This window comes from Ailuropoda melanoleuca, chromosome 10, assembly GCF_002007445.2.
Source record: "Ailuropoda melanoleuca isolate Jingjing chromosome 10, ASM200744v2, whole genome shotgun sequence".
Classification (NCBI taxonomy): Eukaryota; Metazoa; Chordata; class Mammalia; order Carnivora; family Ursidae; genus Ailuropoda; species Ailuropoda melanoleuca.
In genome coordinates this window covers 76,266,953-76,293,609 of record NC_048227.1, presented here as the reverse complement: position 1 = coordinate 76,293,609, position 26,657 = coordinate 76,266,953, and the positions used below count along the sequence as shown (strand labels likewise).

The 26,657-nt window shown below is 36.4% G+C and overlaps 1 protein-coding gene across 5 annotated transcripts in view; it reads right to left on the bottom strand.

The window, feature by feature from the left end:
• LAMA2 (laminin subunit alpha 2) overlaps nt 1-26,657 on the bottom strand; it is a 610,905-nt gene that overhangs the window by 186,402 nt on the left and 397,846 nt on the right. For all 5 annotated transcript variants that reach the window (XM_034669120.1, XM_034669119.1, XM_034669121.1 and 2 more), the window contains 8 exons: nt 21,777-21,957; nt 18,349-18,485; nt 7,670-7,906; nt 6,282-6,425; nt 5,404-5,583; nt 5,107-5,295; nt 4,893-5,026; nt 1,258-1,375 (listed from right to left, as the gene is read on the bottom strand). In XM_034669120.1, coding sequence (XP_034525011.1) covers nt 1,258-1,375; nt 4,893-5,026; nt 5,107-5,295; nt 5,404-5,583; nt 6,282-6,425; nt 7,670-7,906; nt 18,349-18,485; nt 21,777-21,957 — 1,320 coding nt within the window. The remainder of the gene's footprint in view (nt 1-1,257; nt 1,376-4,892; nt 5,027-5,106; nt 5,296-5,403; nt 5,584-6,281; nt 6,426-7,669; nt 7,907-18,348; nt 18,486-21,776; nt 21,958-26,657) is intronic.

Here is a 26,657-nt window from a genome sequence, read left to right as displayed (position 1 = left end):
GCTACATCTCAAGATATTTATATTCATTATTTTTAAGTTACTTAAGTTTCAAGCTTGTGCCACCACCTGCCTTATGAGCCATACTTAATAAAACTCCTCAAATCCTATTTACGAAAGATGCATACCATTTTACGTAAAGAAATCAATGCATGGATATATAACTAATTATTCCATAATAATACTATTAACATCAATCAGTGTTGCCTACTGCCAGGCACCGTAATAGTGCTTTAGGGTCATAGCTCATTTCGTCTTCATATGATTCCTCCCTCAGCCGTAGGTAGGAGAGGTATTAAGAATATCTAACCAGCTACACGGTGGGCACCAACCAATCTGCCTACCAGGAAGGCATCGGCACTGCAGGGCTGGAGCAGATCCTGGATGACCATCCTATGACTTTGGTTGTTGCACTGTGGGGAGTACTATGGGTCTGCAGGAGAGGGACAAGTGTGGTGGCAAGTAAGGGTTTTGGAGGTTTACCAGCTGAAGCTCAAAGAGGTTTAGTAAATGGTGCAAGGTCTCAGTCCCGGTATATGGTGAAGTCGAGTTCAAACCCAGGCTAGTTTCCCATCCATTCCATTTTCCCCTATAATATACTCTTCCTATTAATATTTCATATTCACAAAAATGAAATAGACTTCCAGAGGATAAAGATCTAGAAAATATGCCAGTTCTAAAGATAATCAAAGGAAAATCCCAGAGAACAAAATAAGCAATTTTTAAAAATATAACGACTGGATGGTAGTGGCACTGTGGGAAAAGCATACGTCCTTCTGAGAAGCTTATGTTGAAGGGAACAGTCTGCTATTTAGTGCCTACGTTCTGTCATGTTCCATATAAAAACAATCTTTCAAAACCCAATATAATCCTATCTCAGAATCACTGCGGCTTAAACGTCTTTAGCCATTCAGAAGAGGTGCCGAGAAAATAGCTCAGATATAATAAAGGTGCTTTCTGAAAACATTCTTATTTCCTGACTGCTCCATATTTTTACAAATCTTTTAATTTTCATCAAATATTTCCCTTCGGATGTGATTCCTACTTCTAGGTCACAGTAACACCACCTTCATCTTACTGTGTCTCATGCTGTGAGAAGAAGGTAAAATAAATAAATAAATAAATTTTATATATATATATGTGTATATATATATAAAGGATATGCATGAACAAGGAAAACTGCAGCCAAGATAGCTGTGGAAGTATTTCCATTTGGCTGGTGAAGTGAGTTGAGCTTAAGGTGAGCGGTAACCAGCTTACCTCACAGGACAAACCAGCATAGCCTGAGGGACAATCACATCTTTCTATCAAGCGAGCTGGAGGAGTCAGCGCTGTTAGGCGTCCTTGTTCGGCTACCTCCATCGAGATCTCAGAAATCCTGCAAACAGCGCGTGTATATAGATTATCACACCAGTAAATTAAGCTCACGTAGTAAACACCCAATCCTACAAAGAGTCTTCTCGGGTTTTTGTCAATAACCTTAAGCTTGTCCTGTTGTTTTCAAGCTGCCTAAATTCCAGGGGCTCACGTGCCACATCATATCCCTGCATCTTTGCTTCCTCAAAGGCTGAGATTACACATTGGCAAAATCTTCACATAAATCATAAGGAGTTTAGTAAATTAGATGTCCGATGTCCTGTTGAGAAGTTATTATAAAGATTTTTTTTCCCCACATTTTAAAATGTGAGTGGCTTCAGGTAGACATGGCCAATTAATTAGAAATTTATATTCCTTCAAACAGACAAACCAAGGTCATTCCCATTAGAATATCTCCCGTAGTCACAAGTGAAATTGCTTTTAATTTACAACTAGCCCGATTTCTTCCTCTTGAGTGTCGGAATGTCCTTTCAAGAACTTTAGAAAACCATCTAGAAAACAACAATGGAACATAATCCAGTAATATTGATCTTACTGGATAAAGGATAAAGAACCTTTCAAATTAGTGATTTTGTTAATTTTATTAAGTAAATCCTTCAACTAACTTAGCTCACCCTTCCTATTGATAGAAAGGTCCTTATAATTGAAAAAACTATACATATTCCTAGCAAAAATGTTGATACCTTTTACATTCATTTGAAATCATGCATTAAAAAATATATGCGGTCCATAAACTCAAGACTATTTCATGACTGACTAACTGGTAACATGAAATGTTCTGCAAATAAACTTTTAAATGAGAAAATGAATAGTTTTGCTTCACTAAAAGTCACCTCCAATAGTTTAAGGAGCTTGAATCATAAACTTTGTAATAAGCATAGGTACGTTTTATTGACACTGAATTATGAATGCACACCTTGACTTCGCTAGATTGTAATCTTCACTCTGAAGATCAGCCAGCCTTTATGAAACACATGTTCAATTAAATTTAGGACACAGAGCAGTTTGATCTATAAACAAACCACTCCCCTCCTGCAAGAAAGACTCCACCTTTATATTCCCCTGGATTGTGTGTGGGAGTCAGAGGGTAACGAGCTTTGTTCATGAGTCCTCTGTTGGCATCAGGGGGTATTTTATAACATGAGGGGTTACTAGCATCATCTTCCATTCTCTCCCACATGCACGCACACACCAGGCTGGTGAATATTTAAAAAACTGAGTAAAACTTGAATTGTGTGTCAACAACAGATATTTCTGCAATGCACCTGGTTTTTCTCAGATGATGAAAGAGCAACTTTTGCTTGAATCAGGGATTTGGCCAAACTCAAGCTTCTATTTAAGTGAAGACTGAAACGCAAAGTTGTTATACCCTTCCAATGAATGTGAGAGAAGACAAAAGCGAAGAAAAAAAGGCAATGTCAGCATTGACATTATATACAAAGTCTCAAACTACATGTAAAACTCTCAAACCCTCTGCTTCTGAGACTGTTTTAAATTTGTAACTGAACAAAGATGCAGAGTTATGTTCTATCTTTGAGAGAAGATTCAAATATATCTTTCACTGTCATCACAATTCCACTGTATTAGAAAATTAAGTGCTGATCCATTGCTTTATTTATTCTTATTGTTGATAGGCAATGGCTTTAGTTTTTATTGAGCCTAAAACAAGTGATGTATTTATTTATTTATCCTTAAGTTTCACAAAATGATTTCTTAAAGAATTTTATTTGGAGGGGTCTGTGAATAATATGATAAGAGAAAGAGACTTATGGGAGGGGGGAGAACAAAATAAAGGTGATCTTTTCCCCCATAAAGGGAATCAGTGTGAGGGAAGCAAAGAAAGTATAATGAAAAATGCATGACATCATTGTTTCTATCAGTTCTACGAACAAAATGTTCTGCGCTACCAGACTCTCACTGTAGCGTGGAAGAATTTGCAAAATAATTATTCATTTCCACACCCACAAAGTTACCTGCTATCTTCCATGACATGCAAATATTGCCTTGGCTTCTACCACCTGATTTACACTTGATATTTTAAAATAATTAATGATATTGCTGGCAGTATATTTTTGGTACATGACTTTTTAAAAATTATTTCACATAAAATAACTTTAGAGGTGAGAAATATAAAAAGAACACCAAAGGGATACATATTTGAAAGTGAATTTTGATCCTTGATTTACTCTTTTACTCAAAGTCCCGACTAATGGTCCAATCGGAAGGACAATAAGGATCTTTTGCAACAAAGAAAAAAAATCTTCTCCTATGTTTAGTATAGTTTAAACATCTGAAATACGGGATTTATATATTCATTGGTTTGCCAATAAAAGAATTCATAATTTTTTTGTTTTGTTTTTCTAAACGGATCTACTATTTTATTCTATAAGACTTGTTTTCAAACATCTATTGATTCCTATTCTTACAGGAAATAACAGAAATTGACATGCCAGAGAATTTGAGACTATGCGGACGAACCCAACTTTCTGCCTCCGTGGCAGGAAACTTAAATACATGTGTGCAATTCCTCATTTTATCTCATTGGGTAAATTGCCCCTTCCACGGTAGGACATGATCATTGTGCTCAGGTTGAAATCTGGCTTCTCCATTATTTATTTTCTCTTTATCCTATCATTTTTAATGTATATCTTGCTACAAACTCCTTTCCCTCAGGGCTTGTAAACATGTTTACTTCTCACTCAGATTAAACAATCATCCTTTGATCTTTGACACTATCTCATTCCTCCCTTTTACATTTATGTTCATGGAAAACAATAGTCTACGCCCATCTGTTAGGGCCACTGTGTCCTATTTCATAGCTCAAAACTTTGAGATTTGCGCCACGATTCTACAAAAACTGGTGTTATGAATGGCACCAGTGTGATACTAGGTGACAGTCTCAAAAGCCTCATTTTAATTGGCCTCCTTGGGTTATACGAAATTATACCTCCTTCCTTGTAGTATTCTCATCCTTTGGCTTCCATGACACCACATTTACTATTACTATTCTTCTGTCCTTCTCTATTCGGTGTGATTCCCAATCTTTTCACAGCGTGATTCACAGTGAAAGGGACAATATTGTAGGGCGCACTGGGATGAACACTTGAGAATGCCCATGGTTGGAAAAGATGAGACCAACTTGACTCTGACTGGCTCCCTCGAAATTTGAAGGGGGTCACTTTCTCAGCAATCTTGTAATCTATTTATAGCACAATAGTTATCTATCTCTACCCTGCAGGGTTATTTCTTCTGAATTTCTGACTGGCATCTAAAACTCACCAGGTCAAAGGTCAATTTGATTTTTTTCCCCTCCCCTTAAACTTGCTTCTCATTCTATTTTATTTTGGGGGAGGGGGAATGGTAGTATCTTCCACCAGGTGACCTGGAAGCCATCCTTGACTTGTTTTCTACCATCACACTTCCAAACCAAACATATAAATCTTTCTTGTCGGGTGTCTTATTGATCTTACCTATAGACTCTAAAATAAGAATTGAACTTTTACTCTATTATAATTTACCTGCTTTGTCTCATGATATTTCCATAAGTTGCCTTGATAAGAATATAATGAATATCAGATAGAATATCCAAGAAGTCTTCACGGGTCACAGTTCTACTGATTCGAGGATTATCACCATAATATTTCCATTCTTTCTGTTAACAGGAAAAGAAACCACTTTGATGAAACTAAATGTAAAACCACTGGCATGCTTGCCCCAAACTAATCAGCTTACCTCTGTCATTTCGATTTCATGCCGTGTCAACTGGCCAATTAGAGGAGCAGCCATATGCCTGACGATAATTCTAGCATGCGTAGGGGTACCACCTCGAATGATAACTTGAGGATTGTAGGTAGAGAAACCTGTCTCTTCCCGAGCCTCAAAATAGATTGTGTACTTGAGTTTGCCGCCATAGGCCATCAACTGGCAAAAGAAAATGAGGAGTGACACATCAGATAAAGCCCCATATGGCGTGATTCCAAAAACACATTTTACTTTGCTCTCATAGGACTTTGAAGTTCTTGTCCTTACCTTCTTTCCTTCAAACTGTTCTGGAAGTTTCCAATAAAAAGGTTCCAAGCGGAGTTCCTGTCTCACCAGGTCCATGTGTGCAACAATCTCTGGGTGTTGAAACACGATGCCTTTGGTAGTGGTGTGCTGCAGTGCCTCGTCCACCAGGGGCAGGACGGTCTGCTCAGGTTTCAGGGTCACCTGCGAGGGCACCAGCACACCGCGGGGGGCTGAGCACAAATCTTATGGGCACCCCTTTGAAACGAAGTGCGGGACCGCGTGTCTCTCTGCAGTCCCCTTCTCCCTCTGAGAAGGTGTTCTGACGAGAAATAAAACTTGCGCATCGTGAGACACCAGGGCAGGGGATGGATCTTTCTGCCCTGCGTGCACAGTGAAAACTGTGACATTTGTGAAAATTGGTTTTTTACACTAATAAAAAGTAGAACTTAAAAGTGGGAAGAGCTAGAGAAAAATGAAAGTAAGAACGAACGCGCTGCCCCCTTAAAAGGCAGCGATTCTCTAAGGCTGGTTGGAGAGAACATGCAGCCAGTTCTGGTTTTCCTGACTGCCCTAGCACGTGCCTGCATTCACGCGCACGCCCCGGCGCCCTCACTCTCCAAAAGGCAGCTTCTGCCCATCCCCCAAACACAATGCTTCGGTTACAATGTCTCCCTTTCTCCCTGGGCATCTATTTCCTCATCAACAATAAATGAGCTCTTTTTTGGTGGAAAAAAAAAGGCATTTATCCCAACTGTCACATGGCCCCAGTTCTAAAAATGCATAGGGGAAAAGCTTGCTTAAATGTTTCACCATCGCCTCCTACCCCTCAGGGCCTGGCTGAAAGACACCAGCAGAAACTGACATCATACCATTACATGGCTCAGCGGTTTCTTACTCACCCACGTACGGATCAGTCCTTTTGCTTCCGAGCACTGGGTAGTAGCCCCGAAGCAATAGCAGTTGCTGCAGCCAAGTGGGTTCTTGGCGTCAAGTCCAAATGTGCCCGACCGGCACCTATCACAGTGGACACCTTGTACATTCACCTAAAGGAAGAGGAGAGTTCCTCGGGGTCCGTAATGAAGTTATGAGAGAAATACACTTGAGAATGAGTAATACTACTTCTTAATTAACCAAAAAGGAACAGAGGATTAGACTCATGTCTGAAATGGCATATGTGGTTAATTTCATTGTTAGAATTTCAGAAATCTAAAAAAAGCTTTATTTATACAGAAAGACCTTGCAGAGGCTATTGTATACTGGTTTTACAAGCTAAGCTGCGCATTTCCTAATATCCACTGTGAACAATATGAAAGAGTCATGAGACTTTCAAAGGCAAAATAGAAACATCGATTCCCAGAGAGTGGTGAGATATAAAGTAGTAAAAAAAAAAAAAAAAAAAAAGGCAGGGTGTTAAAATATAGGTTTATAGAATTATCATTCCGTGGCATATACATCCACATCGAATACATATTAAACACAGTGTATAATCATAATATGTAATAATGCAGCGTTCGATTTTGTGTTTTGTCTGGGGACTTCAATGGCAAAATCTGCCATTTTCTAAATTCTGAAGACTATTTTAATAATCACTCCCTGCATTTCATTTTCCTATGTTCTCTGTCCCTCTTTGCATAGACTTTTTTCTTGAAAAGATACCTCTGACATGGTCTTAACCGCATTTATTCTGGGATTGATTTTTCAGAAATATCTAAGGGGGGAAAAATCCCTCTTATCCATGTTAATTGCCTGTTTTTCTACATCATTTAACAATATTAATGAGAGCTGAATTTTGCACATAGTCACTGTTTGTCATGTCAGTGTTTATACGTGATGGAATTTTACTGAACTTCCACAGCAGTAAATGTATTTTTCAGTGTACAGTGTTTGTGGATTAATTTGAAGAGAAATGGTTTTTTAGAATCCCTATTCTCTAGCTGTGATTTTTCTCTGATGATGCTTAAGAAAACTGTCATTTTTTTTCCTTCCCAAATTATTCCTGTTTAAGCAAAGCAAATATGTACAGAAAAATTTAACTTCACCATTAAAAGTATATCATCTCTATCAGCTGGAAATGAAGTTGGATTTTGGTTGAAAGTAAGTTCTTAAAGAGCAGTGCTTCTCTGTATGCCAATGAGCATATACGTATAAAAACTGTCTGGTAATTAATTTTTGTCTATTTGTTTAACATAATGAAGCATGAATAATGACCACTGAACGAAGTTAAAAGTGAGCAACTGAAAGAGAACCCAGGGAAGATGTTCCTTTAGTATATTTCAGCAGCACATACCTTACAGGTGCACTGCCCAGTCTGATCAATACAGGAGCACTTTTTAGTCTCTGAGTCACAGGTCCTGTCCTCAGTCCCAGGCAGGAAGCACTCACAGGGACTGCAGTGAGGGTAGTTCCAGTGACCTCGGTTGCACTCTGTACATTTTGCACCAGAGAATTTGGGGTGACAGCTGCATTGGCCCGTGTTTATATTACATTGGAAATCCAAGGATCCCACTGTGCTGCAGTTACAAGCCTATGGAGGAGATAAAAACAGCAACCATTAACACCATTTCAGGGGAAATAGCTTAAAATTTTAATTCGAATGTTTCTATGCTTCCATTAAACACATATTCATCATGTGTCTATTATATGCTTTGTACTGTTCTAGTTTAGTCGCTTGGGAAACATCAATGAACATGACATTAAAATTGCTTCCTGCATTTGCTAAAATAGATGAGTGTCCAGAAACCATAATCCTATTGAATAAGAAAGAAAATGTGTGTTTTTTCTTTTTGTAGCAAGGAGAAAGTAGGTATGGGTTTTCCTCAACCACTTTTTGTTTCAAAGATTGAACTTTAGACAGGGTCATTTTATCTTATCATCTCATTTTCACAGAATTTAAGCTGTAAAGAGACTTATCTAACAGTCTAAGAGAGGGAGACAAGTGAGTATATATACAACAGATGAAATAAGAATTATATAATAGGGGAAGTGCAGAAGTCCCTGAGAACACACAGAGAGCCCAAACCAGATTTGGGGAAGCCAAGAGAACTCAGGAAAGCGACATCTAGCTAGGTCGTTGTTTTTTGGCATTTTGTTTTGCAGACAAGCCTGATTTGAAGTGCTTTCCTGGTAATGTATTTCTTCCTCCTTGGCATGCGTATAGGATTGTTCTCTTCATTTATGTAACTCAAAATTTTGCTAGAATTTTTTAAAGTTTGAGTCTTTTTTATTAATTTATTGGACTCTGATGAGTTCTTTCAGTTTGAGAACAACAGTGTTTTTTAATTTAAATTTATTTTTGGTTTTTACTTCTGTCCTAATTTACCCATTTGCTTCTTCAGGATCACCTACAATTCTTAAAGTACACCGCTTTTGTCTGTCTGCCCAACCTGTGATATCCTAATGTTCTCTGCAGCCATTTTCCTATTTGCCTCTCAGATTTGTTGACCATTTTATAGTGCCCATTTTACACAGTGAAAATTCCATTGTATGTATATGCCACCAATGCATTTTTAATTACACTATTGCATTTTTAGCTGATTTTCAATCATTTATTTGATCTCAGTTTCAATTTGTGCTCATTTGTATGTCTTTTCGTCTTGTATTCTTTTAAGTCTTTCTGCTCTTGATTTACAGAGCTCCTATTTCATTGCAATTTAATGAAAATGCCAGGCAAGTTTCTAAAATGCCATTTAGGATCTTGGAATAAGTCATTTTCAGAGATCAGCAGTGGCAATGATCAACACTGTCTCGGAGCTCTAAATTCCCTCTTCCTTGTCCTGCTTTATGATACTGTGTTTGGAACCCTGGAAACATTTCTCTGTGATTAGGTAGCAGAACGTTAGGCTTAGTCAACAGTGGGCCCCGGAGAGACCCAAGAAGGCCACAGTGGTGGGAAGACACTTCTGTCCTGGGTTCTGGTTCTTCATTACTATTGTCACTGTTACTCTTTTACTATAGTAAGAGAGCCCAGCAGCCCAGAAAGAATCTCAGTTGTGCCCTCAGGCCACTCTCTCCCCACAGGCAGCTTTCTGAGTAGCTTTGGTTGGCACACATGCTCTGACCATAACAAGCAGCTTCAGTATGCTCACATCCTGCAACAATGGTGGACAACATCTATAGACCAGCACTTGCCCACAAACTCTGTTCACCCTCACTCAGCCTAGCAAAAGCAGCTATTCTTTTGCACCTGTTACTTTAGGTCCCCCTACATCCTTCCTTTATGCTTTTTTAGTAACTACCTTTAACCAGTTAACAATTCTTTATATGCTACTTTCCCTGTTTAAATAACAGTTATGGTTTCTGTCAGCAAGTGAGTCCCAACTTGGTACCCATGTGGGTACCATCTTTCTTTGTGTCTGAGTTTTCCACCATGCAATATTTGTATGTCATCAATGACCTGAGTCTTTCTGGTACTGTTTTATCATCATTCTCAGATCTATACCTGTAGAGCTCTATAGCAGACTTATATGCATTACAACTTGCCAAATTCCCAAATCCAAGTCTGGGAGGATATCCCTTTGCATTTCTCACGCATTCATTGCTCAGCTTAATTCTTATATCCACTACTCCCGGGGATGTTCCTGCCTCTGCTCTTGCCAGCAGTGGTTTACTCACGAGACTACTCTTTCTAGGACGTGATGTACCATCACCAGTTTCCATCTATCATCTCTTTCCTGCCCAAATGTTTGGTGAAATATCTTCCCAGATTCTGATATTAAAATAATCACCAGCCTTATTATTTTTTCTGTCTTTATGAATAAGTATTTTTCTGTCTTCAATGCTATTCAGTAAAAAAAAAAAAAGCTACTAAAAGTTATTTTTAAGTCCAAAGATCCATAATGTGATTATTTATTATGTTACATGGACATAGTTTCCTAAGCATAGAACAACCCACTGCTGTCATCCCAAGTAACTCATCCTTAGAGAACATCAGATGTAGAAGAGATTTCAAAATAAGGATAACTAGGGGAGCCTGGGTGGCTCAGTGAGTTAAGTATCTGACTCTTGATTTTGGCTCAGGTCATGAACGCAGAGGTGGTGGGATAGAGCCCCATGTCAGGCTTTGTGCTTAGCCCAGAGTCTGCTTGTCCCTTTCCCTCTCCCTGCTCTCTCTTTCTCTAAAATAAATAAATAAAATCTTAAAAAATTAATTCTTTCACTTAAGTGATTTTTTTCTTGATTCACTTACATAAAGTGTGTCATAATCAGAAACAGAAAATTATGATGTTATGGAAACTATAGTCATATAATATAATATATTTTAAAATGTCTCATGAGACATTCTTATCCTTTAACTAAAATATGAAGTGTCTGCTACCCAATTTATTAATACCAAAGCACTAATTCTTAAAGACTAGATGACAGTCCAAGTAGACATTGGTGCCTTTCCAAATCAGGAAGTTATTCAGGAAGTTATAGTGGAGAATAAAAGGGACCATTAACCATATGTTTAGATAGCACTATAGCCAAAATCAAACTTAAATCATAATTAGATGTAATGTTTGTTTAGCAATAGAGGATTTATACACTATCCCCCTGCTAGTGAAGGATGGCAGAGTTTGTATTCTATTTCAGTGAAAGCTCAAATGATGTGTGCGCTCACACTTCAGCACAGAGAAATTATCCATGACACACAGAAAAGGAAGCTATAAATCTCAAATCACTTCATTTAGATTATAATCATCCCAATTTTTTCAATAGTAGAATACATGCTCATAAATAGTTGTGAAGACTCTATGAATTCTTTTGTAATCGTTCATAATGATGAACTGTGTAGCTATTCAGAAATTCAGATTTTTAACAGTGGTTCAAAGCAATCAAAAATTTTCAATCAACTTCAATCAACATAATGTTTATTCAACGACCAGTAAAATAATGGTATCAAACATAGAACTACACTGGGGGCTCCTGGGTGGCACAGTGGTTAGGCGTCTGCCTTCGGCCCAGGGCGTGATCCCGGCGTTATGGGATCGAGTCCCACATCAGACTCCTCCTCTATGAGCCTGCTTCTTCCTCTCCCACTCCCCCTACTTGTGTTCCCTCTCTCGCTGGCTGTCTCTATCTCTGTCAAAAAAATAAAATCTTAAAAAAAAAAAACCCACAGAACTACTTTTCCATTTTGATTTATATCCAGGTTAGACATCAGCTTTAATCTCAGGAGATTATTAGAGTTTGGCCACATCACAGGATTTTGTGGATAGAATGGAACCCTCTTAGGTTTCCTTGGGGTTTATTCATGAGTCCCAGGGATGGGGTAGTGCTTGGATTCAAAGTTGAAAATGCAAAAAGTCCAACGTAGAAACTGATAGCACTGTTCATACTCACAAAGAGCTTTGGAACTCTTGAGAAGTTTTTGTTTTGTTTCCAAAAATGTACTTCAAACTTAATAGTGTCATTGGCACTAGAAAGATGAGTGTCCTTTCTAGTTTTTATTAGAAACTAGACTAATGACTAATGACTAACATATGACTAACTGAAGTCATAGATCTGAACTTCGTTGAACAATCACCAATACTCTTGTTTTCCTCTAGGTTATGTATTCTGGATCCATGTATTCAAATGCTCTACCATATATGTAAAGATGATTAGAGCCTGCATGTGTGCAGAAAAAATGGTTTACATCTCTATTTGTCACTACCACGGAGTCATACAGGCCACATTTGGTCATCGTGTTCTAATATTCCTCAACCCAATGTGATTGACTGGAATGACTCTCATCAACATCAAAATGCCCTTATTTATTGCTCTTAATGGACACCAGTCAATCCTAATCCTATTTGACTTCTGTGTTGCACTTTATAACTAAAGAATATTCTTTCTTTTTAAACAGTCTTTTAGTTTTTAAAGCACTTACATGGCTTATCTTCTCTTTCTTAAGCTGTTAAACTACAAAACCAAAAACTAAAAAATGAAAACTAAGAAACAACTATTTTCAAACAGTGGATGCCAGGAAGCACAGGACTGTGATTTCTGAGAGAAGGAAAGCAAATGAGGCAGGGCATGAAGGAAGTTTCTGGGCTGCAACCCAAAAAGGGGGAACCCGAATAAAGCCAGCACTACAGCTGGATTGAGAAACATAGAGTTTGGAGAAGCTGAGATAGAATTTATGGGGCCAATAGGATATGTGTCTAAAAATGAGAAAGTCACACACAGAGAGTATTCCAGAGATCTGCAGAAGGGTCTCCTTGAATCTTTGGCTGAGTACTGATCTATGTATGCATGGGGTAAAATTTCTATGTGGCTGAAGAGGAAAAATAAATTGGAAAGCCATAGGCTGAAAAAATTCCTAGAGCTCACAGAAAGCTTGAAATAATTCATATTCCCAACAGCCCAAGTAGAAAGACACAGTAATGCACTAGGTTCTGTTCTCAACGCACTTAGCCCCTTGGTAGTCGAGCTAAATGACCCCTAGATTAAAGCCTGCTCTAGACCCTCCCTAAAATAAAACAAAACTAAACTAAACTAAAAACTTAAAAGAAAGGCTTAAAAAGATCCAAGTGATCAGTGAGTAACTAACCTATTTCCCAAAATAAAGTTCAATACCCTTTAAAGGAATACAATGAAAGTCAATATGCAACAATGGAAAATGTACATCTGGCATCTAAATAAAAATTATCAGGCATGGAGAGAAGCAACAAACTATGATTCATAACCAGGAAAAATCAGCCATTAGGAATAGTATTGAAATAAAAGAAATGGTGGAATTAGCAGACAATCATATTGCAAAAGCTAATATTTATAAATATTATGTTATTCTAGAGAATAAATGGAAATGTGACTATAATGAGGAGAGAAATGAAAGATATAAAAATATCCAACTGGAAATTTTATAGATGAAAAATCTGAAATGAAAAAAATATAACCAACTAGATTAAAAACAGATTAGCGCAGGAAAAAAAATATCAGTAGGTTTGGACACTTAATAGAAACTATAAAAACGAAGAATACAGAAAAATAAGAATGCAAGAATGAACAGAATCTTAGTCAGCTGTGGAAAAATACCAAGTGGACCAACATACACAAAATGAGTTCCAGAAGGAGACATGGGGGTAAAGAAAAGAAAAGTATTTGAAGAGGCAGTGGCTGGAAATTTTCCAATTTAATAAAAACCGTGATCCCACAGATCCAACAGGTCCAACTCACTACACGAGAAATAAACAAGAAAATCACAAAAGACAGCATAATCAAATCACTGAAAACCAGGATTTAGGATTTTATACCTAGAAAAAGTATCTTTGAAAGATGAAGGAAAAATAGCTTTTGAACGTACAAAATTGAAAGAATCATTGTCAGCAGGCCTGAAATACTAGAAATAATAATAGTAGTAATTAACAATGTAGCTAATGGAAAAAGACACACAATATGAAACAGAAATTTGGCTGTACACAAAGGAACCAACAGCATGAGAATTAATACATGTGTGTAAAAACAGAAAAGCAGCATCTTTGCCTTTTAAAAAGATAACTGACAATTTAAATCAAAATCATAAGATTATATTGTAGGATGTATAATATACAGAAGTAAAATGTATGACAACAATAACAAAGGACAAGAAAGGGAGTAACATAAAGGATAAAAAGGGGAATTAGAGGTTTACTCTTGTCAGGTTTCTATGCTAAAGTGTGTACTATTATTTTAAGATATGTTTTGAAAAGGTAAGATGTATATCCCTAGACAAAGACAAAAAACATAAAATAGGTATAGTTAATAAGTCAAATGTGAAGATAAAATATAATTATAAAAATTACTGAATCCAAAATAAGATAGAAAAGAAGAAAAAAGTAGGCAAGAGCAGATAGAGCAAAGCAAGCAGCAAAATGCAGACTTAACCCAACCATACTGATAATTACATTAAACGGAAATATGTTAAATAATCGAATTAAGATCAGAGCAACAACAGAGATTTAAATATATTCTATCTAAAAGAAACATACTGAATTTTAAAAAAGAGATGTAATTAATGTTAGTGTGGAAAAATGTAAACCAGACAAATACCAATCAAAAGAAAGATGGAACCATGGGTATATGACTATCAGAAAAAAATATTCTTCAGAAGAAGAAACATTACCCAAGATAAAGAGGGACATCTCATATTAATAAAGGCATCAACTTTTCAAAAAGACATAATAATCCTAAATGCATATGCACCTAGTATTATCACTCCAAAATACGTGAATCAAAACCTGAGAGAACTGAAAGAAAAAAATTGATAAACCACAAGTATAAATACTCTCAGTTATTGATAGAATGTGTACACACAAGAATCATTAAGGATAACTGACTTTTATAGAAGATTTCATCCAGTGATACCAGAATACACATTGTTTGCTAGTACATTAATCAAAATGGACACAATTATGAGACATAAAACAAATCTCTATAAATTCCAAAGAAATGAAATAATACAAAGTATGTTGTACGTATTATAATACAGATATAACAGAAAGATACAACATACTTCTAAATAATCAACAAATCACAAATAAAATAAATAAGATTTTAACAAAGAAAATTTAAACAGCATATCAAAATGTGTGGGATGCAACTAAATTAGTGCCTGGGAGGAAATTTATAACATGAAATGTTTATATTAGTAAGGAAGAGAAATCTCAAGTCAATGATCTAAGCTTTCATCTTAAGAAACTTGGAACATAAGAGAAAATTAAACTCAAAGTAAACAAAAGGAATTGTTATTTTGTACAGTTATCAAATTTATTGGTTAAAGTTGCTCGTATTATTTTCATATTATTCTTTTAACATATGCAGGATCCTCTTTATTCCTGATTTTGATTATTTCTTTCCTCTCTATTTTCTTGATCAATCTTCTTAGAGTATTACCAGCTTTATTAATAATTTCAAAGAATCATTTTTTGGCCTCATTGTCTTTTTTCTAAAGCATTTTTGTTGTCATTGATTTTCATTGATTATGCAAACTCTTTCAGAAACTATGAGAAAGGAATACTTACCAATCTATTTCATGAGGCTAGCAGCACCCCAGTAGCAAAACTAGACAATAAAACTACCAAAAAAAACCCCCTAAACTATGAACCAATATTCCTTATGAACAGAGACCCAGAGATCATTAACAAAATGCTAGCAAACACAATCTAAAATAATTTAAAGTAGGTAATCCCTCATGATCAAGCAGGATTTATCTGACCATTGACAAGTTGGCTCAACATTTGAAAATCAATTAATATGATTTATCATATTAACAGCTGAAAAAGAAAAATCATATGATCATCTCAACAGATGCAGAAGATGCATTTGACAAAATTGGACATATATCCTTGATAAAAGGACTTAATAGACCAGGCACATGAGGAACATCCTCAAACTTGATGAAGAGCGTCTGTAAATAAAATACAGCTAACAACATTCTGAATTGTAAAAGACTGAATGCCTTCTCCTTAAGGAATAAGGCAAGGATATTTGCTCCCAGCACTGCAAGCATTTTACTGTAATAGGTCAAGAAAATGAAACAAAAGTTACATGGGTGGGAAGGAAAGAAGCAAAACTCAATTTGCAGATGGAATGATTGTCTACATAGAAAATCCTAATGAATCTACCAAAAAATAACTAGAATAAGCTTAGCACGGACGCAGTATAGAAAGTTAATATATAAAAATAATTGCATTTTTCTATGCTGGCTACAATGGGAAATTGAAATGAAACAAATAACATTTTGTAAAAAATATGAAACACAATAAATTTAACAGAACATGTACGAGATTTGCACACCAAAAACTATAAAATATTGCTGAGAAAAAAATTACAACAAAATTAAAAATCATGTCATATTCATATACTGGAAGATGCAATACTCTTAAAATGTTTATTTTTCCCAAATCGACCTGTAGATTCTCATCCCCATCAAATCTCAGAAGGCTTTTAAAAAATAAATTGATAAACTGCTTTAAAAATTTATATGGAAATGCAAAGGATCTAATGTACCCCAAAGGTATTGGAAATGAAAAGCAATTGGAGAGTTTACACTACCTGATTTCATACTAGGCTAGAATGCTGCAGTGATCAAGACAGTACCGTGTTAGTACCAGGACGGACACAGATCAACGAAACAGAATAGCGTTCAGAAAATGTATGAGGGACATATATGGTTATTTTATTTTGACCAAAGTAATTATTGGGAAAGAACAATTTTTTCAAAAATGATGTTGGAAAAATTGGATATCCAATAAAAAGTGAACTTCGACCATTACCTCAAACCATATAGAAAATTAATATCGAAAATGGAAATGTGGACCTAATTGTCAAAGCCAAAACTATAAAATTTCTTGAAGAAAATACAGGAGAGGTATCTTTAGATCTTGACTTAAGTAAATATGTATTCCTTAGAAAATAAAAAGCATGCCATGAAAGGAAAAGATAATAAAAACTAGCCTTTATAAAAATTAGATGAAGATACTACAGAGGGAATAAAACATAAGCTGTATAGTGGGAGAAAACAGTTATAGAACACACATATGTTAAAAGACTTGCATTTAGAAGATGTAAGGAACACTTGCAGCACATTACTGAGAATGCTAACAACCCAAAATAGAAAAGATTTGTATCAACACTTCGCACAAGAAGATATATAAATGGTAAACAAATAAAATTATTCCCATTATCACTGGACATTAAAGTAAGGCAAAGATATAAATAAACACCCAACTGAATGCTTAAAATCAGTCAGAATCCCAAGTGTTGGGAAGGATGTGGAGTATTCTTGTGACGAGAAACGAAATCATACATCTACACCGATGCTTTTGACTTGTACGCTGGTGTTCATAGCAAAATTATTCATAACAGCCCCACACTGGAAATGACCCAAATGCCCATTAAATGGTAAATAAATAAACAAGTCATAGCATATCGGCTAACGTAAAATCATTAAACAATTAAAAATAACAAACTACTGATATTATGCAACAGTATGGATGACTTACAAAGGCATTATACTAAGTAAAGGAAGCCAGACCAAAAATAATCCCCCCAAGCAAACAAAACCCAAACAACAACAGCGTGGAATGTGGCTTGATTTATATGAATTTGTAGAAATAACATAACTACAGTGATAGAAGGAGAAACCGCAGTTTCCTGGTGCAGATTGAGGGGTGAGGGGAAGTAGGCTACAAGGGGCATAAGGGGTGGTAATACAACTGTAATCACTGGTCGAATCTCGTAAACACTAACAAAAATCCTGAACTCATCACCTTTTCCTACCTGCACTTGAGTCTCCTATAATCCCTCTAGCAGTAAATAATGCTCTCATCTAATTTCCTGAAAAGCAAAACCCAGGACTCGTTCTTAAGACTTCTCTTTCTTAGCCTCCAAACCTATGAGTTTACCAGGCGATACCAGCAGTAACATAGCCTACTCTCACTGTCTTCACGGAGGCTCACTGACTGGGGCCACACTCTGTCCTCTCTCACCCATATAACTGCAATTGCTGTTATGTATGTAACGTAACATTAGTAATCTGGTCATGCCACTTTCTATGGTATGCCCATGGGAAAAATGAGTTTTTCAAGCTAAAGGCTGTTAATATGACTCCACAGAATCCTCTTAACTTCTTCTTGAGAACTGAAACCTAGTCATAATTTGGGGGCAATTACTATAGACTTTTGGCAAATTCCTTTAATTAGTTAGTTCTTAATTTCCTTGTACTTTGCAGATATTTCACTGTGTTTAGGTATGAAGCTGCTGCTGTTTCTGGTTTTATTATAATTTTTCCTCTTTTTTTTTTTTGATAGGCACCACGAATGAAGATACATAAATGTTTACATCATCATATTTCCCACAAATAAAATGTAAGATAGTGATCAATAACTCCAATCAATCTATACTGATAGTTCTATACTGTTTTATAATATAATATTGGCTTTTGATTTCCCCAACTATAAAGCTTTAACAAAATTTTAAAAATTTCTTAAAACATGATCAGATAAGATAAAGCAATTAACTCACCTTACAACCAGTGGTGATGCTGTGGCCCCAGGTATTAGGTGCACATTTAGAACATTTCTCTCCAATGGTGTTGGGAGGGCAAATGCACTGACCAGTCTTTGGATCACAATTATTTCCCAGATGGGAACAGTCACAAGCTTCATAGGTGAAAGGGAAAAAATAGTAAAATAGTAAAAATTTGATAGAAAATACTGAATTTATATTGGGATTTGTGTTGTTTTATTTTCTAATTATGGTTAAGGATCCTTGAAAATGAAAACTTATCTCGTTCATCTTTTAAATCACAGTAAGCGGTTTTTCACAGAGGAGTTGATAAATAAAATTATATTGTATTGCTTTTAATAATTTCAAAAGGTAAAATATTTTTAGTTTTTCAACTAAATTTAAAGAAAGAAAGAAGTGGAACATCAAATTCTATGTTAACTGTATCTAGATACCATAAAGTTTAAAATTTTGTTTCCATAGTCATTCTAAGTTTGTAACTAATTTTTCTATGCTGTATAGATTCATATTTCCTTCCTGTTAATGACTCTGTTTTGCAATAAAAACCAACAAGCTCAACAGGCTTCTTAAATTCAGTGTATTGTGCATAGTTATAATTGCCGTACACCAGAATATTTCAGTTTTGCAAAAATTTAAAACAGCTGAGTTATGTAACAGTGTGTGTGTGTGTGCGCGTGCACACGCATGTGTGAAGGTATTTTTGAGTTTTATTTACCACCTGCTTATTCTTTTCAATAGATTTTTCATTTTCTTAGCTATGATTATGAAGAGTACAAATTCTCCAAGAATGCAAAAATAAGATTTGAAAAAAAAAATGATTTCAGAGGTGTTTCAAGGTCGTCTAAGATGTGCAATGTACACTACTTATTAGCTATAGTTGAATCAGTTAGTAAGTATACTTTAGTGCAGTGTTTCAAATTGAAATGAAAGCAAAGGGAGAAAAACCACCAGATACTCAGACTCAGACAGAAGACTAATGTTATAAGAAACCTTTTAATTGATTATATGATGATTAAATCTTTAAATGAAATACATTTAGAATATTTGATTAAGTTCAATTTTTAAGGGATCACAATTATCATTGCTCACAGCATTCCATACCAGCTGTGAAAAATGTTTAGTATAATACTGGACATAAACACCAAATAAAGGTTAGCTGTTGTTTTTGTTATTATTATTGTTGTTGTTAATTTTAAGTCAAAGGATTTATTTTGTATGTACCATTTATTAAAAAGAAAAATAGCTCACATTATGTTCAAATTTATGTGCTAAAAAATGTCATGGGATGGTTCGAATTGTTACTTGCAAATAGAAATCCTCTAAGCAGTTCTTCAATGGAATCATAAAACTGAGTAGGGAGAAGATTTGAGTAATTAGCTAGTTTTTCCCTCCCCAAAGAGAATGTTTACCACAATTCAGAATACTAATAAACACTGATGATAATAATAATAATAATGATAAACACTTACACGGTGCCTACATGACAGGCAGTACTCTAAATATTTTATAGCCATTAACTCAACTAATTCTTAGGAAAACACAGTGCGATAGACATCATTGTTTTCTTGAGTTAATGGATGAATTTTGTAGAGAGACAGCAAGACCCAGTCACTCAGTCAAGGTCACTTAACTAGTTACCCGTGGAGCCATTAAACTGATCCGATCTACTTGGTGGAAGTCATACTCTCAACCATAACGCTGTCCTGCCTGATTGGGGCTGTTTTCTGTCCTGTTTCTCTGGATTTGAATGCTACTAAGTTTGCATTTCTAATATTATCACCATTTCATAGTTTTAAATAATACTCTTTGTCTTATTCATAATTTCTGGTAGTGAATATATTTGAATGCACAGTATCATTTCATTAATTCACATTAACTGAACATGTTAGTAAGAGTTGGATTTAAAGAGCAGTAAACTTAAGGGACGCCAGAGTAGCTCAGTTGGCTGGGCGTCCAACTCTTAGTTTCAGCTGGGGTCTTGGTCTCAGAGTCCTGGGATCGAGCCCTGCCTCAGGCTCCGTGCTTGGCTCGGAGGTTGCTTGAGATTCTTTCCCCCCTCCATTTTCCTTCCCCTCTGCCCCTCCTCCTGCTCATGCTCTCTCTCTCTCTCTCTCAAATAAATAAATAAATAAAACTTAAAAAGAAAAATATATTTTAAAATGCAGCATTAACAAATATATGTAGATATTAGAGATCACATACAGATTCTTAGATGATCCACACTTACAACTCTCAGAATAATATAAGGGCTAATCTTTATGATACAAAGTGTATATTGAAAGTGGTTGAGAATATCTAAAGGTATTTTTTTTATAACAATTTGAAATATTACTCCTGACATTTCTTACATAAATATGCTACAGTAGTCGATAATAGTGTTTTAAAATCTTACCACATATTTATCATGGTACTGAGAGTAGAGGAGTAACATCAGTGTTGAATCAGTGAGTTTAGTAAGCAAAGGTGATAATCTAGTGAATGTTGGAATAAGGGTCAATTTCAAATTAGTGGCATATAAATAAAGGCTAATGTTTGATCTTCACTTTCATCTGTAGTATGCTAATTCCTATTTTCTTAATTCATGATTTGTGGGAAGAACATAAGGACACTGCTTGCAGGAAATCATGGTTAGAAACCTTCTCGCGGGGCGCCTGGGTGGCACAGCGGTTAAGCGTCTGCCTTCGGCTCAGGGCGTGATCCCGGCGTTATGGGATCGAGCCCCCACATCAGGCTCCTCTGCTATGAGCCTGCTTCTTCCTCTCCCGCTCCCCCTGCTTGTGTTCCCTCTCTCGCTGGCTGTCTCTATCTCTGTCAAATAAATAAATAAAATCTTTAAAAAAAAAAAAAAAAAAAAAAAAAAAAAGAAACCTTCTCGCATTTCCCCAAGAACTAGTGAATCTGTTTCTTTCTTGCAACATCATAGCTTTCAAGGCACGTGAAAGTAGATGAAAACATATTTTTTTGTACCTGAAAACGGTATTAACTTCTCTGATCCTTGTACCAATTTTGCAATAGGAAAAGGGAAAGTTGAACTGTATTAACTTGAGAGTGAAGTTTAAACTAAGAGAACACTGGCAAAAGAAAAACTGAGCATTTGACTTTCAGGCTACAGTAGCTGTTGAGTGAGTGACTGGTGGTCATAGAGAGGAAGGAACACAGCAGAATTGAGACCTGCTGATGGATTTTTTATTGAGCACTTGCAAGCAGTTATTTATAGGGTAATGTTTCACACTGCAATATATTTCATTTGTTAGTTTATTTAAAATAAATATAAGGTACTTATTAGGTTAAATACTTCGGATCATATATTTGTTGTCAAGGTGCCTTTGCTTTCAACTCTGGGAATGCAGAGGAACACACTGCTGCAGTTCCCAAAATGCCAACACCAGAGAATGAATGTGTGAGGCTTAGTCTTATTTACAGACCTGTGCAGCCTCCTTCTTGGAAGTTGAAATAGCCATGGGCACAGCGGTCACATTTCTTTCCTGTCACTCCAGGCTGGCACCAACACTGACCGCTCTCTTCACAGTCGAATGATTTAGACCCAAAGGAATTGCAATTGCAGGGAACACAGCCCCTTCCTGATTGTAGGCCAAAGGTTTCAGGCTGGCATAGAAAAGGAAAGAGAAAAATTAAATCAATTAACTCATTATGAAACAGGATGCACAATACCATAGATGAGGCAGGAAAGAGGAACCTATGGGTTGTCGAGGTTCTTCACTGGTGTTATGACAATGAGGCTGTAATTTCACCTAAAGGATCCTTTTCTACAAGATCCAAAGAGAAGAGTACGATTACTTGAAAATTTTATCAAAGTTAACAGCAGAATTAGGGTATTATCCTTTATGTCTGCTATATTTTCACCAGTCTTTCCCTATAATTTCCAAGATTTTAACAGCAATGTGGAACTAAGCTAGGGGGTCTTACTTATATTTCAATTGAAAATTTACTTGCTTCATTCCTAATCATCTGAATTGATTAATTTTAGACCTTATGAACTCCTTCTACTTGTTAAAAATGTTTTCGATATTATTGACCAGAAGCCCACAGTTAAAATAAACATATTTCCTCTAGTATTTGATCTAATTTTTGTCATCTCTCTATAAGTACTTCTAATTATCATTCTAGAGCTCACATGATAAATATAACTTACAGGTCTATGCCTATGCTGACAAAATAATTGCTTTACAAACATCTAGTTTCTTGGGTTTCATTTTAACAACTAAAATTGATTTGAGAGAACACACATCAAAGCACCCGATTAGGTAGACGAAAGGAAACTTTTATTCTCTGATGAGTTATTCCTAGGCATATCTCTTATCTATGCACAGCAAATAACTTTCTATGATCGGTTTGCATTACTAGCTTTGGCGTGAAATACATGTTATCTGACCTAGAGTGACTATGTTAGAAACTGTGGATGGATTAAAAATTACCTCTACTAGAAAAACGAAAAGTGCATATCCTACTTAAAGTACAACAGGGTTGCATTTTAAAATATGAACTGTGTCACATTATTATGTTATTTTAATCTGAAAAATAAGTCTCGGTAATTACTTCTTTGTAAAAAATAATTCCTACTTTGGATTATTAGACTTAATAGTTACTTCCTGGTAAGAATAAATTTTGCTATTTAATGGGAGCCACCCAAAGAGAAACAAATAAGGCTCATTATATGTTTTTGCCATTATTGTTAACAGTATGAAAAACAGTTCAGGAAACAAAATCACACTGAAAATTAGTCTCTTAAAATGACTATAGCTAAGAAAAGTCTTGGTTTTTAAACATAAAATGGGTTGATTGAGTCTAATAATCATTTAATCCCTGTATTTACTGCTGGCTTTGTTTTATTTCCAGTTCAAATTCAGATGTCATCATATGATTAAAGAAAGTGTGTTTGTGGAATCAGTATATTGTACACCTGAAACTAATATAGCACTGTATGTTAACTCTACTGGTACTAAAATAAAAAAAGAAGAAAGTATCAGTTCTAACAAATGACATAGCACAATTTTGAAGTTAAATTTATTTATATAAGGAAAGATTAAGACATAGAAGATTTTTATTCGTAAAAAGCAATTAACTGTAAAATCCTAGATACCTGACCCAGAGAAATAATCAGAAATTGGGAAAATAGTTAAAGTATGAGCATGCCCATTATAGTATTATTTATGAGAATAACTACTCAATGTTAGAGATAAGTTGAATAAATTAAATTATGATACATTCATGTTATTATACAATATGCCATCATTAAAATCCTGTTTGAAGCAGTTTTAATGATAGGAATGCGCTTAGGACATAGCATTATGCAAAATTTCAAAAAGCAGAATACAAAATTATATACACACTATTATTCCAGTCATATACCTATAATGACACACACACCACTCAGACACAGACAAATAGAAACATATATACATAGAAAAAAGACTAGATAATACTACATTAAAATCATTTTTAAAAATCTGAGTCATAAATATATTTGGATTTTTTATGCAAAGTATTTTGCATTTATTTATTAAATTTTCTTGACTTAGAAATCTGAATTGTAAAGAAAATAAGTACATCTTTATTTCCTAAGTATTTCTTCAGCTGGCACATCTGTATATCTTTAATGGATATACCTATATAGGATTAAATGAACTTCCAGATCATAGCTGTTGAGAAAATTCCAAGGTTCATTATGTAAAAAATATGTAAGAAGAAATATCTTCACCATACTTTCCAAATATTTAATGTAATTTTAAAGAGTTAAGTTACAACAAAACAAATAGAAACAAACTTCAGCAACAAAATTTTAATAAATTTGATGTACAAAAATTTAATTCGGAGACTAGGGACAAATCTCTGTAGTAAATAAACTCAAAGAGTAGAGAATCCTAGTCAGTGATGAAGATTAATGAGGTAAAAGGAACAGGGGAAACAGTCCCTATCCAGTGTCAGTGAGAGGTCTGATGATCTCCCGGAAATTATTTTCACTTGGGGTGGTAACGACAATGAACACTTATATACGAAGCTTGCTGGGTGCCAAGCACTGTTCTAAAGCCCTTCGCAAACGTGAATTCATTTAATCCTCCAGACAATCCTGGGAGATAGTTATTACCATCACCTTTCTACAGACTGAGGAAACTGAGGCACAGAAAGTCAAGTAATTTGCCTAAGGCCACCAGTTAGCCAAGCACAGAGCCAGGATTCCTCATCAGCCAGCCTGGCTTCAGAGTCTGTGCTCTTTACTCTCACACACACTGTCCCGGAGGAAAAATGGTCTCAGGAAACACCACCCTGTACAAAGTACTATACGATACGTAGGAAAAGCGTTTTGAATAAGGGTTGAATTTCTGCTAATTTTCTATTTTGGAGACATTTTGATCAGTTCTTATCCCTTTTACTTTAAATTGTATGCATTTTTTTCTTTGTTTTTGAAAAACAATCTTTTTAAAAGATTTCTTCATCTAATAGCAAGAATAATAACCACGGTAATAACACCTAACATTTACTAAGAACTCTCCAGCTGTGTGCCTTATGCACCGTTCCCATGACAATCTGGAAGCCATGGAGATGCCTGGACAGATGTTCCTACGAGAGATTCTGCAGTGCGAGTGTGGCGGGTTGACATCCTCCCTCTTGTGGACCCAATGGAGAAGCTCACACCAGTTCATGCTTCTCCAAGTCAATGGCCAATGATAATGAAGTACTAGAGCCTTCCTGCCCAACCCAGGAGTCCTCTAACGGCTAAATGGTACTCGGGCACTCCCCTTTGGCCTGGCGTGCATTTGGCATCTTGGCAGAAGGCAAAGAATGAGGCTTTTCCACCCAACTTTTCCTTCCCTTTTTCCTTTCAGTCAGGCCTGCCCTGCAACAGAAGGCTCCCTGCGCACTATGTTCTCTCCTTTATCTTTCACAGGCATTCCCCGCCCCCCCCCCCAAATCTCTTCGCCTTTGCTTCTTGGAGGATCCAACTGACACAAGCCCTATGCGGTGGGTCCCGCTACAGAAAGATTTAAGAAACTGTCTTACAGCTAGCAAATGGCCAGACTGGGATTTGACCTCAGGTGGTCTGATATCAGAACTAGTTTTCTTAAAATGCCAAGAAATAGCCTAGTAATACTGCATGATTTTTTTTTTTCTTTTCTACTCCATTGCATTTTACTTTACTCTCACCTTCTTCTGTTACCTGCCCCCGCCAACCCCTGGGCAGCGCAGGCTGTGATTCTATCCTGGCAAATCTGGTCTCCTGTCACTCTGCAACAGGGTCGTGGACCTATTCTTCTTCCTTCCTCCTTCTTTCCCTCCCCTTCCTCTCTTTCTCTCTTCCTTCCGGTATTTGCTTTCTTTTGCCTTGTAAGATGGGAAGCTAAACTTCTGTAGCAGAAAACATGCTTCCTTATTTTGTGTAAGTGGTACATTCGTAGGATGTGAAAACGTGAGACTTGTGGTAACTATGGACAAACTTAAAACGTGGAAAAGCCACAAAGCCATCAATTATGATGAAATGTTGCAGAATGTCAGAACAATGGGCTACATTTTCTTAGGAAAGTCACTTTTTCTGCTAGATTTCCCTTCATTTCTTCCTTCATAGAAGTGAATTTGCTCCAGATGGTGCCTGAAATCCCTTCCACTCTCTTCATTTCTCCACACCCATGGTCAGTTGAAACTTTTACGAACCTCTGAACTTGAATATACTTTAAAAAATATACAGCTAGAGCTACTTTCAAAAGGCAAGGCTTGAAGCAGGAATCGCCTAGTGTTTACATTGGCAGTTTGCACACTGAGCCATCATTATTTCGGGAAAATGCCATCGGGGAAGGTCCGCCGCAGCACACGGAACACGACATGCGGAGGCATGAGCCATGCAGCGCCTCTGGGATTACCGTAGCTGGGGCCCGATAGGCTCCCCGAGGGCACCCGCTGGGGCTGCCGACAGCCCACCTCTGGGGAGGCGCCAGCACCCGCTGTGCTCTCTTTGACGGCTCCTCCTGCCGCAGCACCTGCCCGCTCAGGCGGCACTGTTGCCCTACGAAGCCAGATTTACACGCACATCTTCCTGTCCCATCACACTGCAGCGTCACCGAGCCAACGGGATTGCAGTCACACAGCATACAGAATTGCTTCTCTGGATCCCACCACATACCAGGCTTTAAAAGCCGATAGAAAAATAAAACAAAACAAAGGAATAAAAGAGCATATGATATTAGTCAAGAGATCGACTCTGATGATATTTTCCAACTTTTACTACAGAAAGGCCAGTTTGCCATCTGAGAAATGCTGGCTCTGTTTAACAGTCTTTATCATCAAACATACAT